At 37.9% G+C, this 27,518-nt stretch overlaps 1 protein-coding gene across 1 annotated transcript; it reads right to left on the minus strand.

The window, feature by feature from the left end:
- Positions 1-781: 781 nt before the first annotated feature.
- On the minus strand, positions 782-19,235 carry LOC105385064. The gene is made up of 12 exons (XM_038109165.2): positions 19,116-19,235; positions 15,459-15,528; positions 13,896-13,989; positions 13,275-13,432; positions 12,373-12,519; positions 11,107-11,313; positions 10,516-10,818; positions 10,121-10,254; positions 4,105-4,247; positions 3,632-3,798; positions 2,426-2,577; positions 782-1,138 (listed from the first exon to the last, which is right to left on the minus strand). The coding sequence occupies exons 1-12, from the start codon at positions 19,181-19,183 to the stop codon at positions 967-969; spliced, it is 1,815 nt and encodes a 604-aa protein (XP_037965093.2). The 5' UTR covers positions 19,184-19,235; the 3' UTR covers positions 782-966.
- Between the last annotated feature and the right edge of the window lie 8,283 nt (positions 19,236-27,518).

Below are 27,518 nucleotides of genomic sequence, written 5' to 3' on the forward strand. Positions count from 1 at the left end.
TAAACTTAAAGTTTTATTTTTATAGTTTAGTATGTGATGTATGATGACTTCGGAATGGTACTGCTTTATCATACATTCTAAATTAGGTATATTCATTACATTACATCTACTCACATCATAAAGTGAACATTGTTTTATTCTCTAACCTTCAGATAGTCTATAAGTTTAGTAGCTTTTAATTTGCATAGCACCTACCTTAGTACTTACCCTACTGAATAATTAATAACACCTCCGTTCCGTGGTTATTCCTGTTGAGATTGTAGATGGACGGACTCTTTAAGACGCTCTATTCTCTATTTGAGTTGTAGTGAATATGTGATACAGTTAATACTCATACTAATGGTTATTAGTCATACTCATACTAATAACCATTAGTATGAGTATTAACTGTAACACATATGTTGACTGGTTAGTCAAAAGCACTTACGATTGCTTAAACCAGGCAAGTTAAAAGTTTGTCTATATGTAGATGAACATTTGCAATAATATTGAAAATGTTCTGCTCTCTCTTACGTTTGTTTATCGCTACGGTTAATCTAGAAACTCCTGTGTATTTTGAGTTCCCCGATGCCATCAATACGAGCTTGGTATCGGCAGTAAACTCTGGGTCCAGGAGGTAACCGCTCTCAGGCTTACCGTGCTAAGCCGGGCTGGGTCGCTGAGTGCACGATTTTCTAAAACTACACCTATACACTGTTGTTTGGTTGCAAAGTAGGTACAGTCAACAAAAGAGACAAAATGTCCAATAAGTTTGATTCAAAGGTTACAAGTAAAAGAAAGGTGACTTGAAAAAAGTTTAATAATGGATTCGGCGATCGTTTGTTTTGAAATATAAATAAAAGAAACATAATAAAGCATAAAAAATATAAGTATAAATAAAAAGTTCAGGAAGCCATTTACGGCCTATTTGTTCCATGTGACAGTTCAAAAAAAAGCCATTGAACAGAGTTTTTCTCCAAAAAGTTTTTAAACATCGAAGTCCTGGAAGCCCACTACAGTCTTCTTGTTCTGAGTGACGGTGGTGGGCGGCTTCACGTTGGGCATGATGGACACGCGGCGGCTCGTGGCCCCCGCAGCCCCCACGGCCCCCGTGGCCCCCGTGTCCACGCTGCGCTGGCCTGGCATCACTGAGAAACGCCTGGACGGGAGAAGGAATAATTGATTATGATTAACCATAAAGCAAACGGGACAGCACGGCGCGCTTGGCAAGGTGTAAGCGAGACAGGTAGCCATGATATGATAAAAGTTATTGTCCGCACCATGTATATAACGTTTTGGTCGTTTGGCCATGTTTTGGCTGCGATTATTATACATTTTCGAGGCACACATAGTTTCAAAGTACCGTTCAACTTGAGACACTTTTAAGAAATGTAATAATAGCCCGTCCTAAGGAAATTAACTAGGTAAGTACCTTCGTAAATTACGACCATCGACAATAGTACTACGAAACAAAGAATCACTGAAACAAATGCAACTGGCAACTTCGTTATTCTATTGTTTCTTTCAAACTTTAACGTCGTCCGGCGTCTTTATTTCGAAATGTATTTAAATAAAACTCACATTTTCATAACAGCTGCAATTTGGCAAGTCGTAGCGGGAAAAGCATGTTGTTTACATAGGCAAAATAAACTCGTCTGTGAGACGGAGTAAAACCCCAGTTACAGACTTGTACTTCCCAGCCAAACGGTAAATAGGTGATTTGAAAGAAAAACAGAATTCGCTTTTCCCGGTTAGCTTTTGTTGGTTGCCTTTGCCGCGTACTAAGTGAGTAACTCTGCCAAATAATATTCTGCGCAATTTATTTATGGCTCTGCTGATGGAGGGAAAATATTGCGCAGTCCGCGCTTACCGCATTACATTAATAAAATACTTTGACAAAATATAGAGGAGCTTTCAGTATTTATATCTGGCCTGGATGAGCAGCACTATGTAGTATTGAATAATTATTTTGAAATAAATACGTATTACCTACATAATTGTAAGCCACAAATTTTTGCAAAATTTTTATAGTACACAGTACACCTAAGCCAATTTTTTACTTGCAAAAACTATAATTGCGTAGGTACAAATAAAGCCGGTGCATGGGGCGTAAAGATAACATGATTGTTAGAGTGTGAGTACCTGTGTTAAATTACATTACAATGTGTACTATCCTGTGTGTTGTGCCTCTATATTACATGCGTAAAATAATACTCTGTTTATTTTCCTGATAAACAAAATACAATTAAATAAAGCTAACTGATTACCATGAGATTCCCTCGCTTACGAGTCACCTCTGACTACCGCTTCGGAGATTACAGTCGTGAGCATAATTATGTATGTGTTGTGTTTGTATGATGCCCATGAGAGATAAAAATGCAATAGCTAAACCTAAAACTGTGCTGAAAGAGATACAGCTAAATAGTAAGTTTATGACTAAGTGTACCTTGTAGTAGGCACCATAGACATCCTCTTGAAGAGGTGCTTGGCGGCAGACTTGAGGTCGTCGTCCTGCATGAGGCTGACCATGGCCTTCTCCCGGCGCTGCAGCGGCTCCTCCTCAGCCTCCACTTCGCCTTCCGTTGACACGGTCGCACACTGCAGGGAAAATTATATTTTATTTGGCTGTCATTTTCTTAGGAAAGAACGAAAGGATTTTAGTTTGTTTAGTATGTATTGTAAACACCGTTATAAATGCGGAAAAATTATTTTCGTATAGTGTCATTGGGAAATCGGTTAGTGGTAGATCTGACCAGACGAAATTAATTATTCGTTGTTCGATCGAATTTTGTGAATTATAGATAAATAGGTCATAAGGGTAGTTGAATACGTTTCAGATAACCCATAGGAAAACTAATTGCACTATACACTCGGTTGAAATTCTCACTCAATTTCATTTCTAGGACCGGCCTAATATTTTACGGGAACAACCCTTGACTTGCCCCAGCACTTCAGCCGCTATAGAGTTTAAAAAATATTATTTTTGCGCTGAAATTCGCTTGTCCGATGAAAGTGCTCCGTTATTAAGTACCCTTTCGATGAGTTTGTAGAGGATCGTATAACAACTTCAGTCAGGTTGTACTCGTAAATCTAATTATAAAACGTATGTGTCGGATAGAGGAGGCGGAAATTAGAAGCCAAACCACATACAAATTAAAGGCGAAAGGCTTTGTTGAGCGGAATTCAATTATGTATGTTGGTGCGCGCTATAATTTGTCAAGATTGAATTGAATGCAAATTGAGATTTGAGATGGATAAGGTGTTGACATAACTTTATTATGTTTTAATAGCTGATCGTGAGAATAATATTGCCATTTCAGGAAGTTTCCAGTAAGAGGTAACCACTAACCAGTAGGTAGAGGTTCAAATAGAAGGGTACTTATCTAACTTAGGTTGCAGCTGAGGTTACTGAATAATTATTGGCAGAAAGTAGTATCATAACGCCATCGTATACTTGAAACTACACAAAAGTTCTGAATTAAAAAGGAAGTTGAATTTCAGATGCTGTTAACTGCATAATTAATACATACAGATTTCAGTCACTTTGAGTAAGTATAACGGGGTTACATAAACATAAGTTACCCATAGATCTACAACATTATAATTTTTATCAATTTCAAACTTATACCACTCTACATTTCTCTCAACCCACCGTGTCCAAGAACGCCGACACATCGCTATACCCGAACTGGCGCGCCCACCCTGCGGCCTCGAGCAGCGCTGCTTTCGCTTCGTTCCGGTTGTTCAGTTGGATGTTGCAGCGGGCGAAGACAAACGCTGCGTTTAACAGCCACAATCGCTGATTCGCTGAGCGAGCATCTGGATTAATAATGGCTAAAGTTACAAAACAAAAATTGTTTGGGTATTCTGGGATAGGAATTATTTATAGATTACTTATTTTTCCTCAAGTATTCACGTTCTACACACACGTGGTCACCAGGCAAGTGAGTTTTTCCAATATAATTAACACCCAAGATCACAAGTGAATTTTTTTGAAAAAATATTTATTGTTGGTTATCTCGAAACGGGTCACCTCTAGACAAGGGTACCTGATGTCCAAAATATGTAGTTTGTGTCTAACCCTACTCAATACAATATAACCCTGTATTTCTACTACCACATTACCTGCCCGGCACTTGTAAGCGTAGTATCGCGCTCGCTGCGGCTGCTTCAGATCAAGGTGCAGGCGCGCCAGCTCGTGCGCCACGTAGCAGCGCTCGGCGCCGCGGGCCGCCGCCCAGCGACGCTCCAGGGTAGTCAGACGACGCCTGTCCAAATTCAAAATTCAAAATTCAAAATCGTTTATTGTTCAATTATATCAATCGCACAAGTTGCAAGGGCCCCTGTACTAGGTGACAAACCTGTGTTACTGGGTACCCCGCCCATCCCTACATGACAACCATTTTATAATTGAACATTTTTACATAGGTACTTATTTCTAATTAAATGGTATACTTAAACAAACAAAGGCTGCAAACAAATAATGACACATTTACAGGTAGGTATTATTATGTTCTTAATAAGTAAGTTAGAAAATTAAGTAGGGTCATAACTATACTTTTAAAATAGAGTTAACATTTAATTTATTTTATTATAAATAGGTAGTTAATTTAAACATTACAAAAGTTTAAATGTAGAATGTGAATTCGTGTGTGTGTGTGTGTGTGCGTGTGTGTGTGTGTGTGTGTGTGTGTGTGTGTGTGTGTGTGTGTGTGTGTGTGTGTGTGTGTGTGTGTGTGTGTGTGTGTGTGTGTGTGGTGTGTGTGTGTGCGCGTGAGTGAGTGAGTGTAAGTTACTTACTAAAGAAATTAGAAAATGTAAGCAGTAATTATTTACTAAAGTATTTAATTGACAAGTATAGACTCAGTATCATCATAATTCATCTTTAAGAGGATTGATGTAAGTTTACGCTTAACCTCAGGCATAGTTAAAGGATAAATCGGGCTTATTCGGTTAACCTTATTATAAAGGGAAGATGATAATGTAGGAAATTGTTTTTTTGCGAATTCGGTATTACATTTAGCTACTTGGCAAACAATGTCGTTCCTTCGTTTTAGCATATGACTGGGGTTAAATAGTAAAGTAGAGTGTTTTTTCAGCAAAGCTCTTAATATATACGTCTGTCGGGTTGTTAGGATATCAAGAGACGTGTGCAGTTCAAAAGTAGAAAATCTAATGGGCTTAAAAAACATAACCTTCAGTATACATCTTTGGGCTCTCTCTAATGTTATCAAATGAGTTTTTGCAGCACCGCCCCAGGCTGGAATACAATAGCTTAGTACAGAGTGTGCCAGAGCTTTATATGTAGAAATAAGCAAATCTTTGTGAGCCACGTGTCTAAGCTTTATAAAAACCCAAATAAGTTTTCTTAATCGGTCGACAGTTAGATGTATGTGATGGTTCCAGGCAAGGTGCTGGTCAATAATTACCCCAAGATATTTAATTTTATTGACTTGGTCTATTTCTTGGCAAGTGCAGCTTAGAGAACGAGGGTTATTGCAGGCATGGACTTTCAAAACAAATTTCTTAGGAAGGGATCTTTGACTTATTGAGAATGGAAGGCATTTGGTCTTATTAACGTTTAAAGTTAGGAGATTTGTTCTAAGCCAGTCAGAAATATGCTTAATACCTTCTTCTGCCACAGTTTTTAAGGTTGCCCAAGTTTTGGAATGAAAGATGAGAGCAGTGTCATCTGCATATGAGAAAATTTTACAGTTTGGGAGGACATGGTTGCAAAGATCATTCACGTAAATAAGAAAGAGTGTTGGACCGAGAACACTACCTTGTGGCACTCCAAAACTTATATTACTTGATGTACTTACGCTTTCCCCAAGCTTCACCTGCTGCTGTCTATTAGTGAGGTAGTCTTTAATCAGTGAATGGGGTAATCCCCTAATTCCATAGGTATATAATTTGTCTAAGAGAATGGAAACAGAGACAGTACCGAATGCTTTCGCCAGGTCTAAGAAGACCCCGGCACATTTTTCGCGACTATCCAAACGCTGGGTTATTTCCTGTGTCATGTTTAAAACCGCATCTTCTGTAGACACACCAGTTCTAAAACCATATTGGTTTTTTGATATTAAGTGGTTGTCAGCCAGGAATTTTTTAAGACGGTTGTTGATAAGTTTTTCCATTATTTTAGACAGAACAGGCAGAACCGATATTGGCCGGTAATTATCAACGCTGTCCCTGCTTCCACCTTTATGCACGGGAGTTACGATAGCCATCTTAAATACGGTAGGGAATATACCCTTTTCGAAACAAAGATTAAAAATGTAGCAAATTACAGGTATTAGTATGTACTTAGATAATTTTATAAATTTTGTTGTTATATGGTCCCAACCAGGGGCAGAGCTGTTAGGAAGGTTTGTTATAATATCATTTATTTCTAAAGCATCGGTATCAAGCAGAGCAAAAGAAGTCACGGGGGAAGGTGCCATGAATGAAGAAGGATTTAGTGGTGGGGGTTGAGACTTTGCCAATGTTTCTGCTAATTGTTTACCTATATTTGAGAAGTGTTTGTTAATAAGGTTGGCCGATTCAACAGGGGAAGAAGAAATAGTTGTAAGATCACGTATGTCGTTAGATTTTTGTTTCTGGATATTACAGATTGACTTAATAGTGTCCCATAATACTTTTGGATTTTTTGTGGCCGAGTTCAGTTTATTTCTTTCGTAAATTATTTTAAGATTCTTAACAAGTTTAGTACAGTAGTTCCTGTATCTTGTATATGTGATTTTTATAATATCATTGTGAGGATTCTTTTTTACTTTTCCATGTAGTTTGTCTCGATTACGGAGACAACGTAGAACGCCAGTAGTGATCCAGGGTTGTAGGCAGCGTTTTCGTATAGGTATCTTAGTTATGTGTTGGTTACTTTTTATAGCTACGGTTATAGTGTTAACTAGTGTATCAGCTGCACTATTTGGATCTGTAATTTCTAATATTGCTGACAGTCTAGGCTTTATGTCGTCTAACGCTTTATCATAGTTAGTTGTTATTTTAGTTTTATAATTTTTAAGACGTGTCGGGTGAGACAAAAGGTTTAATAGCACTGTACTATGATCAAAGGTTTAATAGCATTGGTTAGAACAAACGTTTGAGCTTCGTGAATAGTTTTCACCATCATATGATCATAGCACATTTTATCACGAGTAAGTAATCTATGGGCCGGAAGTATGCCATGACAAGACAAAGCAGTTAGGTAGTTTGAGCTTGAACTGTCCATATTTTCTGGTTTGATGTCAATGTTAATGTCGCCAGTGATTATTATATTTTGATAGCCCTTGTACTTTTCAAGTAGAGTTGAAAGAGAAGTGACGAAATCATCAGTATTTCGTATGGACGGAGTGCGGTAAATGCCAACAACAACGGTATCTGATAGTGTAAGAAGCAGACAAGAGGCGTTCTTTAATGTAGGTTCCGAGATGTTATAGTTAAGGTTTTTATTGACATAAAATACTACTCCGTCGCATTGATTAAGTGTATGCTTTGTGTGGTGTTTATTATAGTTATCGTTAAGTGTGGGTATGGGCTTATAATTTGAGAGATGGCATTCTGTCATGACTAATATGTCACAGTCAATTTGAAGTGACTGTAATGTTACACGAAAAGTATCAAGGTTTTTATAAATGCTCCGTATGTTTTGTGTGAGAAGTGTTAAATGGTTTGATGTTTTTATATGCGAATGACATTCCTCTGGCGCACAAGTAACAGCCACAGCTACCTGTGTTTTGTTTATCTCTGAATTGGTTTGTTGGAGACTATCCATTAATAAAAAATAAAAACAAAATAATTTTGTTAGTTTTACGGTTAAGTAAGCAGAGGTTACATTGATAAGATGGCAATTTTGTAATTATATCTGAGAACTTGTTATATTTTGAGCTTACATTTTCATACTTAAATAATATTTTTGGACTTACAATTTTACATGTGAATGAGTGTAGGTAAAACAGAACTGACTGGTTACAATATAAATAAATGGCTGAGACGGCTAAGATCATTAGGTGAAATAGTCATATTACAGTTTTATAAAAGCTTTGAATTTGTGCTTCATTTATGATTTTTATGATTGGTGAATGTTCGTCTTTCCTTACTAGGACGTCTCCCATAGATGTCCAGCAGAATTTATACTGCTGAGCTTTGGTCAGTTCTCTGGCTAGGTAATACAGCCAGTTTCCTTTTGGTGTGAGGTGGTCCGATAAAAAGACTGGCGTGCAATTTCCTTTCAGCCCTAGGTGAGTGGAATTTATTTTATTGCTCTTGTTGTTGATGTTAAACTTTTTGGCAGCTTGCAATAAGTTTGCCTGTGACCATGAGAGTTGGGTGAGGAAGTTTCTAGACCCTTATGACTCGCAAGTAAGGACCTAGGCCGCCGTCAACCGACGCTCCAGGGCTGTCAGGTGACGTTAGAGGGTATGAAGGTTGGGTGAAGAAGTTTCTAGAAGCTTAGATGGTATGAAGGTTGTAAGCATGGTAGCGCGCCCGCTGCGGCTGCTTCAGATCAAGGTGGAGGCGCGTTAGACGACGCCTGTGGCCGGGAAGACGAAGTGAGAATGATTCTAGAGGCGTGATACGTAGAAGAAAATACTCGTAAGTAAAGACCTGGGCCGCCCTCAACGGACGCCCCAGGGCTGTCAGTATGAAAATTCGGTGGTCGAAGTTTCTAGAAGCTCGTATGAAGGATTATTGAGGAATATTATAAATGCTGCGTGCCGCCTTTAAACGACGCTCCAGCGCTGTCAGACGACGCCTGTGGCCGTGAAGACGAGGTGAGGATGTTTCTAGAAGCTTACTTGATACACAGAAGAGTATACTAGCGAGTGAAAGAGCACCTAGAATGCATTGCACGTAGATGTGGAGGGTGGGTTGCAGTGGAAGAGCATCTCAGAGTGACGTATCTGACTGATTTATCCTATCGCTACGGCACAAAAACCAAATCTGGCAAAGGGTAGCGTCTGCTGATACTGTCATTTGACAGGGTATAATCGTTAACAATCCAGATTTGTAATTTACTTCACATTGATTCCATTCATAGTAGGAGCACAGTGGTACCTATATTACTTATACTTAATTCCAAAAACCTCAGGCTCATTGTATTGAGAGACAAAACAGTTTGTTAACCAACTGACCTACCACCGCTCTAGAACACAAGATTGAGTGGAATGGCGAGGCTGGGAGAAATGCCTACTCGAGAAGGTCAAGTGTCGCATCAATTTCGGTTACCCATTCCTTATATTTAGGGCAGCTACGTGCAAAATAATCTTGGCAAACATTGTAGCACAACAAAGTTGGAGCTGTATTTCTATGCCTAACATTTGGCGAGTGGAAGAAGAGGAATATATCCTATTTTACAAAATATATAATATATAATATTTAAAATAAATAAAGACATATTATGTTTTTTGTTGGTAATCTTAAAAACTATAAAAATCAAGACTTTAATCGCTGTCTATTTTAAGAAACATCAACAATTTTACAGCCGGACTGTAAAACTTAAACCTAAGTCCATTCACTCTCATAAAATATGCAAGTTTCTCCTTCAAAAGCGATAGCCATTGGACTAGATTTCTCGATTTCAGACACACATAGGTAGGTATAGGCAAGGCAGTATTGGACGCCATCCAATTCGGTTAATCGACGACCTTAGACAGGTAGTAAGATGTGGTAGTCTGCTTGGAAGAGTTAAACGTTTATAAGGTAATTCTTGTGCGATGTTAACGAATACATATCTTAACTTCATATTTATGGAAGCCTCTCGAGAACTAAAAGAAGGTCATCTTCACCTTATCGGTAAAAAACACAAGACAACAGTAAGAGATGACCCACTTACCAAGATTTGTCACACTGGTGATAGAATTGGCCACTCCGATCAGTATCACTTCCCAGAGTACAACGCAAGTAATACCCTTGTTACACTTACCGAGAAGAGTGGAGACAATGAACGGCTAGCAATTGACCGAGTGTTCGGCTGTCTCGGCCACTCTACTCGGTGGGTTTATGCAGGGTATATAAGCAACATAAGATGGTAAGTGCTTAGCGTCCCGTGGCGCCTGCGGGCGCGGTGACAGAATTGAATCAGATCAGATACTTCCCAGAGTATCTACAACGCTCGTAAGCAACAAGACATGATGAATACTTGGCATCCCGCGGCGGCGGCGGGCGCGCTTGCAGCACGGAGTCGCGGCTGGGCTCGCGCGACACGCCCAGCCCCAGCAGCACGAACGCGCGGCACTCGCGCGACGACTCGCTCATCTCGCTCCCCACGCGCTTCTGCAAATTAACGTGGATATTGAGAAAGAAAGAAAGAAACATGTACTTACTGACACATTGACAACAACAAAATACAGAAAATAAAACACTAAAAAGCAAACAAAGATTGCTGACCAGAGCGTCAAAAGGCACCAGCTCAGCATATGCTGTGGATATAAGGCCACAGCGCTGGTTTTCAGCTGAACCTTTTATTTACGCTATTGCGTAAGTCCATAACCAGTGATCAACGCCAAAGCCAGAAAAAAACCCATGAAATCTAACCTGATCCAAGAAAGCCGTTGCCACAATCCTGTAAAGCTCTTGCATGAACTTCTCCTTCCGCGGCAACAGTCTGGCCGGGATCCTCGCTATTTGCTCCATAGCGAACTCCGCGTTCTCCAAGCATTTTGCCGTGTCTCTCTGTTCTAGAACCTTCTCGGCTGTTTGGAGCAGGCGTTTGGCGTTAGTGGTGTGTTGTTTCTGGGTGCGGGTCAGGTGTTCTTGGCGCTTGTTGCTGAGGCGAGCCCGCGCGGCAGACTCGGCTGCCTCGGCCGCGTACATGGGACGCCGCTCGCGAAGCACCTCCTGGAGGAAACATACAACTAATACCACAGACATATGACACTACACGCCACAAAGTACACTGATTTCTATGACATATATGATATGATAAATCAGTCAGATAACAGTTTACCGCTGGCAAAACCTCTCTCGAGGAGCTCCACAAAACTACATCAGCGTCAGTGATCCACTGCCGGCTTGCACGCTTCCCATCCAATAATATGCTTTACTAACTCTCTCTCTCTCTTTATACTCTACATCTCTTCTAACCCAACGCTTATCACCTCCTCCCCTCCTCTCCCCCTCCCCTACCTGTCGTTTCCCCAAATCCGCGGCTCCTTTCCTAGCCAGCTCCAGCAGCAGCTCAGACCCCCGCTTGTTGGCAGACGCTAGCCGCTCGTCCCCGCACAGCCCGTCGAGGAAGTGCCGGTCGTGAGCCATACGGCCCAGGTACTTGCACGCCATGCGACGAGACGTCTGGCGAAGCTTCTGCTGGTCTGTGTAGGAGACTTCTTGCACCTGGGACAGTGGAAGGGTCGGGTTAGTGGCTCTGATAGAAAAGGTTAAGGTCACATGTATAATACGGCCTCACGGACAATAAAAGTAGATAAGGATATAAGTAAATAGAAAAGTTCCGCTTACAAAATGCAGTCACCATTTAGAGACAATTTTTTAAGTTTTAAGTCATTATAATAATAAAAATTTGGTAATTTTTTAAAAGAGGTAATTTTCTCACTGGAACTTTTCATTGCTCGTGATTACAGATTAACAAGAAACATATAATGTTGTGTTCAAACATCGTACGTAATTTCCAATTAATTTCCGACTTGCACATAGTTCAAGTGGGAACATGCAGATTATTCATTAACACACGTCCTGTTATTATAGTACTTAACTACACATGTACCTACAAATTAATTAATTCCGATTGTTCAATTATAGGCTAGGTAATTAATTGTGTTTATTACATTTGGCATTTAACTCAAAGCTTCTATTTTCGCGATATCTTTTTTGGGATATTATATTAGTAGTTAATAGTAGCACCTAGTAGGATAGACATGGTAGTGACTATACAGTTCTGACATATTATATTTCTGAAATAATTAATCATCATCATCATCTCAGCAATAGGACGTCCACTGCTGAACATAGGCCTCCCCCAATGATTTCCACCAGTGGAAATAATTATATTATTGATTTTCTTATCCTATGATATAAAGTATATTAGGTACTTTGAGTAAAACATGGGATCAAGCTTAAAGTAGTAAATAAGTCCTTAGAAACTACTTTAAAGTCGTAAAATAAAGCTTTTCACAATGACCAGCTGATCGAGTCAATGACGTCTTTTGGCTTACTATACCATTTTCTTTAACATTCTGTATAATTCTCCTACCTACCACACTTGGCTTATCGTATTTGTCAAAACCTTCATTGGCTATATTTTCCGGAACTAATGCATTTTATCGGCAAATACGGCAATAATTTTGGCGAATGTACACTACTGACCCCAAATGCAAGGTTTGGCAAATACGACAAGCCAAATGGTGTCCCAACTCCCAGCATATCATTGAAGCCCACCTCATGCGTGGTGTGAGCCGGCACTCTGCTCCGGCGCGGCGCCTGCGCAACTCCGGTGTCGGAAGCGCTCCTCATTTCCATGTTCTTCAGAAGTGGAATCGCCAGCTTCATCATACCAGACGCGCTCTTTCCGGCGCACTCTCGAATCTGATACAAGTGATGCTTTATGTACTTAAAACATTATTAGTACTACATAGGTAGGTACTTAATATAAAATTTTATGCTATTATTTATTTATAAGCGGTGTTTACACATAATGGCAATATGTGCTTGTGACTTGATTTTTCATAAAAAAATAAAACTCGCAGAAGTCGACCTCTGCAATACTTAAATATTGCTACTGTAAAGTAGTACACTTATACATTTTACTCATCAAGCTAGCGGTTTCTATTTGGATCACGTTTATAGTTTTTCAACTAAATAATAAACTATCTACAGCATGATTGCGTCCAGTGTACAGTACAATACCAGCATACCTACATGACAGTTCCATTAACGAGCTGCGAACATCATGACGATGTAAATTGCCCAACTACAGCCTGAATATTCATCATTCATGACATGAAGAATGCAATTTAATTGCCATTCTTGTACCTACATATCAATTTTTATTGACTTTACGAAGTTAGTTTTTATCATTCAGCTTTGTTTTGAATTTTGAGTGTCGATTTCCATTTGGTTATTATAAAATATTATGTAAGTACCTACCTACCCTGTATCAGTTAGATATTATAAGATATACAAAAGGTAACTACTATGTTACCGTTAAGACTAGAAATACCTACTGCTACACCTAATAATACCTATCAATGTGGCTTACCTACAAACAAACAGCACAGTCACGACACTCACGACATTAATTAAAATACCTACCAGGGCATGATGAAATCAAAGGGTCCCACCGTTTCCTCGGCGTGCCTGGCGCACTCGGCGAAGTCGGGCGGGAACCGGCGGAGGCGCTTGCCTCTGTGTGCCAACACTAGGCTGCGTTCGAACGAACATTTCTCGTACTCCGTCTGAGCACGGATCTGCTTGGCTGTTATGTTATCCGGGTCCAACTCTGTTGCATAAACAAATCGACAGGTTAGTTAATATCTCGTATGTATTGTAGTGGTATTATTTATAGAGTGTATTGCAGAGTATTATACTAAACTCGGGGCTCGCGTAGTGTGTGGGCGATGACGGATTAATTTAAAAAGTAAACAGTATGATATTATTATTCCCTCGCTCCCTGGACCATCAGCGAATGACGCTATTCGGACTGGCTAATCCTTTCACCACTTTGACCAACCCAAAACGCGATCTTATGTTTGTCACCGATACTAAGGGCCCCTTGCACCAACATATTAAATCTAGATTTAGGGCCACTTGCACAAACATATTAAATCTAGATTTAGTGTTAAATGTCGATTTAGTTTCAAATTTTATATGGACTAACGTTTCTTAGATCGAGATTTGAGACTAAATCTAGATTTAATATGTTTGTACAAGTGGCCCTAAGAAGAATTAAATGATCTACTTACCTATGGCCCTGGCCACGTCCTGTAGGGCTCCGCTGTACTGGGTGGCCTTCGCCCGCGCCACGCTGCGGCCCAGCAGGCTGCGCACATCGTTGCTCTGAATTTAAAATAACACATTTTACACACATGATTGATGAAGTACACATGTCCTTAGACAGACAGATACATGCGTTAAACGACGACGATTACGAATTTTCAGTATACAGCAGCCTTATGAGTAGATCCATACATACAACACGTATAGTATATATATATATATATATATATCCCGATGTACTTGTATATGTTACTGTAAAAGCCCGAACAACGGTAAATCCTAGAATTTACCAGTAAATCTTAGGATTTACCAACATGAGTTGGTAAATGTAAGGATTTGTGAAAATGGGTCATTTTTTTCGGGCTTTTACCATTAGAATTTGGTAAATGCTAGGTTTTACCACTGACACCTAGTAAAAGTTGGTTTTGGGAATAAAACAAAGATTAATTATTACCTATTCATTTATTTCAATCAAAAACTTAAATTATTTTCCGAAGCAGCAACCGTCCGAAGCACGAAAGCATCCAGAAAAGAACCACTTGAAATCGGTCACCCATCCAATGGCTGACCATGCTGGTTGTTGCTAAACCTCAGTGATCAGTTACGATCACTGAAGCCCGCTCGACTACGGACGCTTTGTTCGACTACGGAGGTTATAATTATAAGTTATAACCTGGCTTTTTCAACATTTACCGTGCCTTAGTGTAAATCCTAAGATTTACCAAGTGAATAGTGGTAAAAGTGCGAATCGCAAAATCTTTCGGGCTTTTACCATTAAGAGTTGGTAAATCTTAGGTTTTACGCGTAAATCTTAGGATTTACCGTTGTTCGGGCTTTTACAGTAACATATATATTTTTTATGAATAATCTCTCCTTTGTGCCAGCGTTATTCCATCTGCCTGCGTTGTTGACACGATCGACACAACCGTATTGTTATGCCTGGATTATTTGAAACCTCGCACAGTTTTTGTAAGGACGAAATGGAACTATTTTATTCCGGTATTTTTGGAATAAGTACAGCGTTCAATGGCTCGCAGCGAGAACGTGTACGCCTTCGGGGATTACGTTACGGACATATTCATACATTGAATTCTTACTCTAACCCTCTGCTAGAACATTATTCCTCTATGAAGTAAATATTGCCTACGTTGTTATGGGTCTTAACAAACTTAACTTAAACTTAAGTACTTCTTTAAATATAATTCTTGACTAAAAATGCAACTGAAATGGGGCAGTTTGCTAGTTAGTTGGGTTTTATGGCATTACACTGTATCTTGGCACGTCGAAAAGACTAGTCTTATTCAAACACAATAATGTTCAGTCATACTTTTTTTCATACAAAAGCGGACCAAACGGAATTCATATCAATATATACCTACTTCCCAACGTTTCATAATAGTCAGTATTTACTTACATATCTTTATTTAAGTTAGGTTAGTAAAATTATTGCTTTATTAAATACTGACTCAGCTATTTAAACTAGACTTTCAGCATTTAAACCGCAACTCAGCAAGATTCATTCAACTCACATGCCACGCCAAAGCTTCATCGTAGCTCTGGATCGCCTTCTCAAACTGCTCAAGGCGTTGCAAATAGTTCCTGTAAAGAATAGTTCGGCGAGATATTTAAGAGTTTACTATGATCGCTAAATCCCTGTTAGTATCTACTTTAATGCTGAAAATTTAGTGGTGAGTCGTTTTTCAGTATGTTCGAAAGAAGGCTTGTAACATATTTTCACGGAATCGTGACGTGGTTCGCCTGTCTGGTCCACTGTACGATTTTAGACAGGTAGCTGCTAGATGACAAAATGTTGCCCTTTTTGCCCGTTGTCCGGTTCTGTGGTCCGGTCAACAGGACCACGGGAAAAAAATATTTTCTGTAGTACAGTTGACCGGACTACGGAAGAATAAATTTTTTCCATAGTCCGGTTGACCGGACTACAGAAGATCTAGTTAAAATGTTTACCCTCTTTGCCCGTGGTACGGTTCTGTTGTCCGGTCAACCGGACCACGGGAAAAAAATATTTTCCGTAGTTTTGCAACGAAAAAATTATAAACCCAGTGTGACCATTCTGAAAAATAATATTTAACATGGTCCGGTTGCCTTTTAATATAACTATAGGTACCTATACAATCAAAGGATATTTCAAATAACAATGGAAAGTATAATCAAATAAGAAAAAAACATAAGGTAAAAAAAACAGCATTATCAAACTGAATATTTAAATTCCCTCTTTGCCCGTGGTACGGAAATTGTGTTTATAAGTATTACCTTCTAATTATCTTATATTTGCTAGCTTCTCCAAAGCAAAGCCTAAATCAATTTCTTCGTTTAAAAGTTACAATTGAATATGCCTTATTGTATCGTCTTTTATATCTTCTCTTTTGCGTTTAATATAATCATTTTGTTTATTATATTTTGTAACTCTGATTTGTGTTTGCCTATCATCCTTTGCATTTCAGTTTTTTATAAGGGCTACATCTCCCCAGTAACGAGCCATTGTTCTAACTACATTTTTTGTAATACTGATTCCCATCAAATAGCAGCACTGTCCCACCTTTCCTTGAAATGTAGTGTGTGTAAATGTTGAGACATAATTCAGTAATATTTTCAAAGCCGTATAGATAGATATAGCAACCAACATAAGAAACAGTAAACATTTCTATCGTTTTTCAGGAAAACAACTGTCAGAATAAAAAAAATAATTAAGTACAATGTTGTAATGCTTCTTGGGACAGGCCTATGTCCAGCAGTGGCCGGGTTGAGAATGGAGTTGGTAGGATGTAAATTGACGTAGGCAATTTTCATCACCCTAAAAGCCTTTTAAATTTTCTTGCAAGTAGGTATAATAATGAGGCAGTCTAAACTCTATGAGCAGCCAGAACGTAGCCTGGATACATAGCGCTTGAGTAATGTTAGTAGTAGCTTTCTGCATTCCTGTGGTAAAGTTTAAGTTTAAGGAGCTTTGAAGTAGAGCTGAGCTAATTGAAAACATAGAGCGGAATAAAAAGGAAATTTTAAGTATTTATTTTATACGTAAATAAGTTACCCAGTTTTGCGAGGGCACAAAAATTAAAGAACTAATTTTGTAGCTTTGTCTCTACAGTTATTAAGTTCAAGTGTTTTCTTTACTTCCACATTTAGTTTTCACAACATTAGTTTTCCAACAGGATAAATTATAGTTTATATACTGCATAAATTTTTCTATGACCTTGAGCTTCATAATGATCGATGTAGAGCCCCTCTCCACTTTCAACAATAAGATACAATCCTCATTGACTTTAAAACTTTAGAAAATAGAAAAGTAGCTCGTAACTTTACAACGTTTGGACTGATTGTAACGAAATAACATTTACATTTTATTTGTTTACTCTCAATCAAGTTATTTATCTTTTAAACAAATAAACCGATTCTATAACAATTCATGACCTTCAATCAGAACGGACAGATCCACAGAGACTTCGTTAGATTGATGAGTATCAAAGATTTAATCCTAGTCGAAGTCGTAACTTTAAAGTTCTAATCCCAAAATGGCCAAAACTATACAACGACGCACGTAAAACGGATGTTAAGGATTGCCGAATGCCTCATGTTTCTATCAAATACCTATCGTGTAACATCAGTAATTTGGATTCAAAAAATATTATTTTGAAATCGAAACTCTATAGAGAACCCACATAGACAGTGCTGCCGCTTTTCCTCTTCATAATGGCCTCTCTCGGGGCCCCACCGCATCGCTGACGGCTCTGTGTACACCGGGATACCTCGCGGTGGGAAATGTATGCACCCGTCGGGCAAACTCGAGAAGACTTGCATCAAACCTTTCATATTACTTAATGTGTATACCTACTGTTGATGTGAGTTTCATTTACTGCTGGGTATAAGTTATAAGTGTGGTAGCAGTTAGTCATATTGGATTTGCCTTTCAAAACTTGCAGATATTTAGCTCGTTTATTAATAGCTAGTCATTATACCCAAAAGACGCATTGCTCGGGCCTCCTTATCATCACTTCACCAGATATATTGACGGGTCCGATCCTCTTCTTCTATCTTTTGGTAAAGACCTTGACTTGACAATGGCCGAGGCAGGTGAAAAAGTATGCTTCAGTTTTATGCAATCAAAACATATGAACATAAAAGGAAACTGCGGAACAGATATTCCTGTTTAATAGTAGGTAGAACGAATTTTAATAAATACCTACCTACTCACAAATTGTAAATCATTTTCGTGCTAAACAAAGCAAACATCTTTTTCATTTACGAGCTATTTGTTTACTCAACTCCTGTTCCAATAGGGCCAAAAATAAGGAAGGAAATATGAAAGGAAGGGAGTTCACCATATGCCGAGACAAACATGCCTACTGTCTTATCTGGAGACAAATATTTGCTTCCAACGGAGCGTGTTTTTATATCTGCGCGTCTGCCGTGCCAGAGTTTATATGTGAAGTACATCTACAGGGTATCGCAAATGTGGTATAGTAAGCTGGAAGGGGGTGACTCAGGGGGTCATCCTGAACTACATAGATATAATATTGTTCTGTGAATTTTGGAAATTCATGATAACTGGTTCCTGTTAGTAAAAAGTCACGTGACCAACAAAGTTTCTGTGGAAGAGCAATTTTAAGACCTATTTAAAAATCGATAGCGAAATGTGAAAAGTAGTAAAACAATGACCCCTGAGTAACCTGTTTTCGGCTTACTATACTTACTCTTTTTGCAACACTCTGTATATCTGAGCGTCTGCCGTGCCGGAGTTTATGTGAAGTACGGCGCTGGCTGCGGGCGATCATTCCGAGAACAAGGACTAAGATACTAAGGATTATAGAGGTTCTAGTGAAATTATGTTACTGTTGTACTAAATCAGACAGGCAGGTTCTGGTGGAAATTACAGTTCCTTCACTGATAATTTGCATGTTTTCCATATCTTCCTTCTCAAGTACCACAAACAGTATTGAAACATACCACTTTAGGTTCAAGTCGAAACTTTTAGAATTAATAAACACTTATTATTGTTCAATAGTGACCTTAGTGTTATGTACTCTGCTACTATAAAAAAACATAAAACGTAAGTAAATAATTATGTTGTTTTACCTAAATATCCCAAACACAAACTCCACAGTTTCATCAACAACTGCTCGCATACACAATGAAATACAGCAGCATAATAATTCCGAAACGACACTAACCCTCTTTCTCTATAGGCCGTAAGGACGCCACACGGCGCCCCGTGTTCCAGCTCTAATTTCTTCTTCATATCTCAGCCCTCGCGAACAATTGTTACTTCTCACAACTCTATAGAGATACATAAACAAGTATACGCACACATCGCGCTTTCGTCCCACAATCTAGGTGACCGCGGGCTGAGTAAAAACTCGTACTGTATACTGCGGAAAAACCTTGCACTTTTTGTCTCGTTTCCATACTATGCAGTAAACATTCACGTTAAGTTGACTGTACGAGGCAGATAAGCTGGATAGGAGGGCATTTTCATGTCGTGTTCCGTTTAACTTACCTGTTTTACGATTTAAAACCCGAATATTCCGTTTTATTCCAGATTTTTTGTATGTTGGACTCGATTGTTTTTGTGCACGTATTTACCCTTAGCAATGTGATAAATTGATAATCCTTGTCGGATTACTGATAACAATACAATGCAGCTACATACAGACGTGTAAATCTGGCCAAAGCTATATACCTACACATGATTCCTATGCACTGCAAGTACTCATATAAGCTCCTTCACGAGCTAATTTCACTAAAGTCTCAATATAATTAGAACCTCCTTAAGCAGCTCGCTGTAATCCAGTCGAACTTCGTAAACACACACCTACAACTACAGGCAACAATGCATTCACCACAGCCTGTCTCTTGCTCTTGTACCCTCCTTGCTGACATTTAGTTTCTTCACCCAAAGGACTAGGAACTATTGTTGTTCGCCGCAAGTGGATGATCGGAGGACAAAGTACGTTGAATGTAAGCTACTGATACAAGTTTGTCTTGGAGCGGCAGTAGCCTCGTCGGAATTCTCCGTTGTGTCGAAGTTGCTAAGATATTCAGTGCACTTGACAAGCAGTGAGCCGGGGTTAAACTGTACCTATCGGTAATTATGTATTGAGTATGTTGTACTCTTAATTTATGTATATATTGTGTGGCAGCTAACCTTAGTATTCTTAACATTATTTATGTCTGAAAACTATATATTATCTTACTTACAACATTACCTTTATCTTAATATATTGTAATGACTATGTATTATTTTAACATAAACACGCACCCTTCCTGTATACTTTAATTTGGAATTCCATAAAATATAAAGTCCCAATGCCTCGTATTACCAAGTGCCAAAGCTCTGCCAAGCTGTCAGATTCATAGGACTTATGTCAGGTTGAACAGCAGTTGAACCTAACCTGTCCGGTGGCTGGCCAGTTTCCATATTTGGGACTCGTCCAAGTACCAAGAATTATCGAAATATTCTGCCCCGACCGGGATTCGAATGGACGGCAGCCAGCAGTATCGTGTTACGAAGAACTTCAGGTATTTTAGTAGCGAACAGTTACTACTAATCGTACGTATCATACAAATCACGTACAAAATATACAAAACATAATAACAATACAATACATACACAATACATAATAACCTGAAAGATTTATCACTAAAACACGAATTTATAAAACTTATGTGATACTAATTGCGAGCAATGAAAAACTTCCACCTTCCATGCCATTGCCGTTCCATGTGTCACTGAATCTTTTTCATTGCTCGTGAGTGTACTTTTTATTTTATATATTCTATTGAAAGAGTTTATTAAACCTTTAGTTTAGATTAGTTTTTTAAACCTTTAATTTTCCATCAAACAAAGGTTGGTTGGAAGAAATAGCTTCCTGACAATAAGCCCGCCTTTGTATACACTACCTATTTTCAAGTAAATTTTTTGTAACTGATTATTTTAGTATACAATAAAGTGTTTAAAAATAAATAAAATAAATATTCTCTATGTATGTTCCTCGTAATCTAAACATACTCTCTCTCACCTTACGTGCACAGGAGACGGGGGAAGGGTGAGATAAACCGATAAACACTTCAAAGGGAAGCGGGTTCCACAAGATTATTTCCTACGCGAAATAAAAATCTGATTTGTGCTCCACTGTGGGGCTTTCAATGTTTCCGTGAAAGAACAAAGCCATAAATATAAATAATACAATATTAATTAAAAGATATTATGATTAATGAAACAAACGCATTTCCTTAATAACGCATTGCATTAATTATAGTGAGTGCAGTAATATAATAACCTACCTTCATATTCAATATTGATTAAATACATTTTATTTTTCGTTTTTCCAATCACCATTTGAATTATCTCTCTCTTATTTTATATGAAAGAAAATACCGTAGAAATCTTCTTTGTACTGTTTTATTAAATCCCGGGAAAGTTATTAGGATCTAATAACAAAACAAGGTATATTTTCAAAGAGACCTTTACGAGTTTTTCTCCGTATAATCTACCCAAGCATTCTTTTCAGCTCCACTGCGCTGAAATGTAGAGACAGATATAATAATAAAACCATTGTTACAAAGAGTTCAAATTGCTAACGGATCGGAAACTAATCTTTCTTTTTTATCTGTTGGATTGCATCGTTTATTCGATAAATATTAATCTTTTATGTTTTATTCGTTTATTTTTGACGGTATATCTACATATTTGGCTACATGCCTTCTCGCTTCACCTGAAATTCTGGAACTTTGCTACATCTGAGACCACTGGGGACAACAAGCAGCCCAGTGCATTAATAAAAAAATAGTCTAACTGTGTAATTGAGCTAGTAAGCTGCCAAAATAGCCAACTGGACGAAAACTTTCCTTGTTAGGGCAGAATGAAATAAAACCCTGAAAGATGCAAGGGTTGGCCAAGATGCCGGTAGCTGATTAGGACGCGTCGACACTCCCCACGATAACGGTAGCGTAATGTTTAGAACGTGCGAAAGAGACCACACGTTACGACCAATGTGTGTGTAAATGTAGATTGCAGGTAGGACAGAGTCGAGCAAAAGTACTGGCTGTCATGTACAGGTGACTGAAAACTGTGATTATAAGGAAGGGAAGGGCCCTGGCTGTAGTAGAAATAATTATACGAGTATTCTCTTCTGTAATTATCTGAATAGTTTATTTTCTGATTTAAACAAACCCCTGACAGAAAAAATAGGGGTGTTTTAATTATTAATTCAGTCTAGTTTTCTGTATTCAGAATAGGCCAATTCCTGTAAAAAAAATATTTGAAAGTACCTACCTATCGGAATACTTTTTGCTATTTCAGAATCGGTTCACTTATAAATATTTGCGCGCAAGTGTACGTATCGGTATTTTTGTTGTTGTAAATCGCAACGTGTTCCGATCTCACGGCGCCGTTTCTTTTTACGACGGCTGTCGATGTCGGTGTGGCCCCGCCTTAATGACGACAAATTAATAGTGCAGTTTGTTTTACACGTACTAAAATGTTTTGCAAATCGAATACTAGGTACTGTACTATTATTGTATTATTGTATAATTAATACATTTTGAATTAAGTACATTGCGTGAAAGGGAGCAAGTACGGGGCTGAAATTATTTAAAGTTATTATTCTCTTTTTAGAAACTAGTTTATAGGAATTTAGTAGCAAAATATATATTTTTTAATTTGCAACTTCGCTATACAAGTGTTTCAAATTTGTGCCTTCAGGATTCATTTAATCAACCTATTAAGTTAGTGTAAAAGAGTACCATGTTTCGTCCTTTGTCATAAATTCTCCATGAAAACACTAACAGACTTCTAACTTCACAATGCTTTCAGTGGTTTTATTCACTTCTTCCAGGAAACGCTACTCTAACCTTTGCGACATTTAAGTTGCATGGATCGGAAATTGTGAAATTGGATAGAAACTAAAGCTGGAGACATAATGGGGTGCCTCGTTTTACGTTGTTACATAATATTTTTATAATAAACTTTTAGTTTTCTCAATAGTTTACTCAGATAATGTGCTGTTGTATAATACCTACACATAACCATAAGATTTTAATTGTAATTCTACCTAAGTAAGTACAAACTACATTAGAATTAGAACTCATGAGCAGAATTGAAAAAAAAAGTCGCGTTATTTACTGAGTATAATGTTATTTCCATGTAGCACACACCCGTAGAGCGAGATGACGGTAGCAAGCCAGGACTCGGTAAGTAAGGACGCATTCAACAGTAATGTGGCTTTCCGGGTAACCCGCACAATAAAATATGACCCACTTTGAGGTATACACTGTAACGTATGGACCCAAGACGCCTCTCCTCAAATGTGCTCACCTGCCGGATTATTCAAAAGCGCTCGTGTTCCAAGATAAATGTTTCTTTGTTGACGCAACCTGCGTTGTTGAGAATAACAATTAATTATTGATAAACCAGCGTATTGCCACTCCTTTAGGTCTGGTAACATTAATATTTCATACCGAGTGAATGCTACACGTTGTAGAGACGAGGGAATAGTTTTTCTCGACTATCTCGCTTCCAGTGATCTATGACCAATATCGTTACAGCCCCGGCCGGCTGTTCTCGACACACTACGTAAATAAATATTCAGTAATGTGAGCGCGTGTTGGTATTTCGTGACATGAAAAATATATAAGTGTATCGTGCGATTCGAGGGGTTTGAGTTGGCAGATATTTAGGTAACATATTGCACAGCTTCTTAGGTTTATACCTGAAATCTTATACTTATTAACTGTATACTTACACTGAAACTAATAACGACCAAAACCTTAGCGTGATTCAAAACCCAATAAAAAAGAAACTCAAATAAATTAAACATTTTGGATCCCTCACCGTTTGTCATTCACACAAGGTGCTTCCGTCGCCTCACGAATTACTCATTACCCGACAATCGCTAAGAGGCGGCGTAATTGCATAAATTAGATAAAGACGATCAAAGGGCCCGAGGGGAAGTTGCCCCTTGACTCCAGCGGCAGCGAGCACATCCCCCAGCCAGCCCCATTATATTGAAACCGAATTTCGTGAAAATCTTCAGTTCACGCTGGTTTTACTTCATAAGGTTTATTTTAGTTAGACAATTCCATTGTGTAGATCCATAAGAGACTGTTCTTCATTCTATAGATAACACAAGTTCAGCCTATTTAAGTTTATAAGTATTTTATTTATTAATCAATTAAAAAGTAACTACCTATTTAAGCATTAAATGAGAGGTGCAAATTTTATTAGGAGATAATTATACAATACTTTAACCTACCCAGGACCTAGGACCTTTGCTGTTCACGCTGTACATAAATGATTTAGGTAAGATCCTTGGTAACTCTGATCACTTACCCTATGCTGACGACCGACGACGACGACTCACAATTTTTTATTTTTTCTCTATGCTGACGACACTAAGTTGTTCAGAAAAGTTTCTAGTATCGAAGACACCATGGGTATTCAACACGATCTCAACTCATTATTAAATTACTGTAATACCAACCAACTCTTTCTTAATGTTGAGAAGTGTTTTGTTATAACTTATACTCGAAAAAAGAAACCGATTATGTTTGACTATACAATAAATAATTTAAAACTTGTACGTGTTAACAGCATCCGTGATCTTGGCGTTATGATGGACAGCAAGGTTTCATTTAATCCACACATCTGACAATATACTTAACAGAGCTTTCAAAAACCTTGGTTTTATTACAAGAATCAGTAAACCCCTTAAAAGAATAAGTACTCTTAAACTTCTTTATAATTCGTTTGTTAGGTCTATTTTAGAGTTTGCCAGTGTAGTATGGAACCCTTCTTATCAGATTCATATTAATCGTATTGAAAAAGTACAAAAAAAGTTTGTTAAACTGTTAAATTACCGTAGCCATCGTTTAGATTCTTATGAAAATTCACTAAATTATTATAACTTAACATCGTTATCAAACCGCCGTTAACTCTTCTAATATGTCATTTCTTTTCAAAATTTTAAATAACTTAATCGACTCCCCAACACTTCTATCTAAAATTAATTTTGTGACAAGAATACGCATGCCCATTCGCACCTCGCGAAATAAAAATAAAACGGCACTTGTGCCTCCTAACATTAAAAAATATTACACTCGAAATATAGCTAAACACAAAAGAGTAGAGATTAATGTTTTTGGAACTAAACAGATTTAAACCTGGCAATAAAAAAAACTTGTGATTTGTGGTCTGTTTCTATGGTTTGAATGTCAAACTCGCCCTGTTCCTGTATAAACAAACCGAATTTTGCTTAATTTTGGAGTTTTGTGGATTGTTGAGTTTGTTCACGAGATGAAAATGAATAAAACCATTCGCAGCGAAGCTAGACAGATGATTTACAGCGTTTACCTACGATGTTTGGCGGAGAATGAGGCTGGAGAAGTATTAGTCAATATATACGATGTTTATGAAAGAGCAGCGTTTTATACTGGTGAGTAGGTACTTAATTTCTAACCATTAACATACACTGCTTATATTTGTTGTAAAAAAGTACTAGTTTGATGTAATAGAATGTCTTTCAATGTGTATTTGTTATTCTTATAGAGGTTAGAAAATACTAGTGTCAAACGTTACATGACATCAGGGTCTGGCTGCTAATGTTGTTAAAACATCAGGTCTAGATACTTTTTTACTAACCCCCGACTCAAAAAGGGTATCGATAAGTTTTACAGCTGTAGGTGTCTATGTGTGTCGGTCTCTCCGTGTTAGAGTACCTATTGTAAAAATATGTAATGCCGAGTTGCAGAAAGGGACTTTAAGCTAATGTGGACATTAAATCTATGTCTGTCTCTTTCTGTCCGTATACTGTCAAAGCAAGGCAACAATACATTTAATGCCGACATTAACTTAAAGATCCTTTCTGCAACTCAGTGTCAGTATAAATTCCCCAAACCTAATAATTTGCAAGTCACTGCTTTTCTGACCAATTAAATAATTTGTTGCAGGAAAATCGGTAAACACAGTTTTAGAAGAATTGCCGGGGCACATTTGAACTTTTTCCTGAGCAAGAAAAAACTGTAATAAAATATCGATGTGTGATACTATCACTTTTCTCCTATAGTAATTACATAATGGGATAACCAACACGTGTTTCAGTGCAAAAAAACATTATGAAATACACAATGAAATAAAAGTTACAGTTGATTTGATTTAATGAAATTCATTCAAAACTGCCCCCCTCTCCCCTACTAATTTCTTCTCTTAACATAAACCTCCCCAAAAAGTGGCATTTTATAATTAGTAAATATTTGAAACATTTCTCGTTTTGATTTTTTCTGCTAAAGTATCGTGATACTTTTGTCCGTTTTCTATACTATAATAGTGTGGCCACTTTCTTAGATTGCCACGCCCTCAATTATTCTCTACTCTTTTATGTTCAGCTATAGCTTCATATCTCGTTCCATCACCACTTACAACAAAGAATTTTCTGACGTGGATTTATTCAATAATCACCTTATATCCTTCAAGAGAACCTGTTTCATAAGCATGCAGCAATAAGTAATAAACTTTTCATATAAGTAAGTACAGTTCCCCTGAATTGATAGTGCACATGCAGATCTTCACACCCGAATCATTGAATCGTAAGAGCCTTAAGGCCCCGTACAGGGTGACGTGCCGCGCACATTTTGGGTTTTCAATGCTCTTCACACAGCACACGCAGTGACACGCACACATGTAAGTTTGCACAGTGGGTCGATAAACTTTTACTCGCCAACTTTATTGACAATTATGTTCAAGTACATTTTGGGTGATTTTAGGGTAAGTAAGTATAATTCTTACTTACACTGGTAAGCACCAGGAAAGAGTAGAAATTAATAGGGGTCGGAACCCGATTAGACTTCTAAACAAATGTGGTATTTACTTGTAGAAAGGTAACTACAGGTATTAAAGTGTAGATAATAAGTTATACTAAGGGTATACTAAGCCGAAAGGGGATGACTCAAGGGGTCATTCTGAACAACTTTAGTTCTACGAGTTTTGCAAAAACGCGAAAAAAAATATTCGTTTTCAATGGTAAAAAGTCACGTGTCAACAAAGTTTCTATGATAAAGGTTTTTTTGGTTAATTTTTAAAACTCGTAGAACAAAAGTTCAGAATCAGTCTCACTTGTTTTAACCCGACTGCCGAAGGAGGAGAGTAATGTTTTTTGATTGTTGTATGTATGTATGTTTGTAAGTATATTTTTTGGTGGCAGAATAATATTTTTTCATATTTTTAGAGTTTCGTACCTCAAAAGGAAAAAAGCAACCGTTATAAGATCTCTTTGTTGTCCGTCTGTCTGACTGACTGTCTGTCACTGCCCTTTTTCTCAGAAACGGGTAAAGATATCAAGCTGATATTTCGCATAGATACGAGTATGAGGAGTACCCAAAAAAAATTGGGGTACTCCCTCTCCCATACAAGTAAATTGGGGCTGATATTTTTTCCGGTTATTTTGATGGTGTAGGTAGGGTATCGTTGAATAGGTCTTTTAATATAATAGGTATAAAAAAAGGTTAAAATATAATTATTTGGCTTTTACCCTTAAATTTGGGGACCACACCATAGACAAATCCTAATTTAAAAAATGATT

The sequence above is a fragment of the Plutella xylostella genome, chromosome 17, assembly GCF_932276165.1.
Source record: "Plutella xylostella chromosome 17, ilPluXylo3.1, whole genome shotgun sequence".
Lineage (NCBI taxonomy): Eukaryota > Metazoa > Arthropoda > Insecta > Lepidoptera > Plutellidae > Plutella > Plutella xylostella.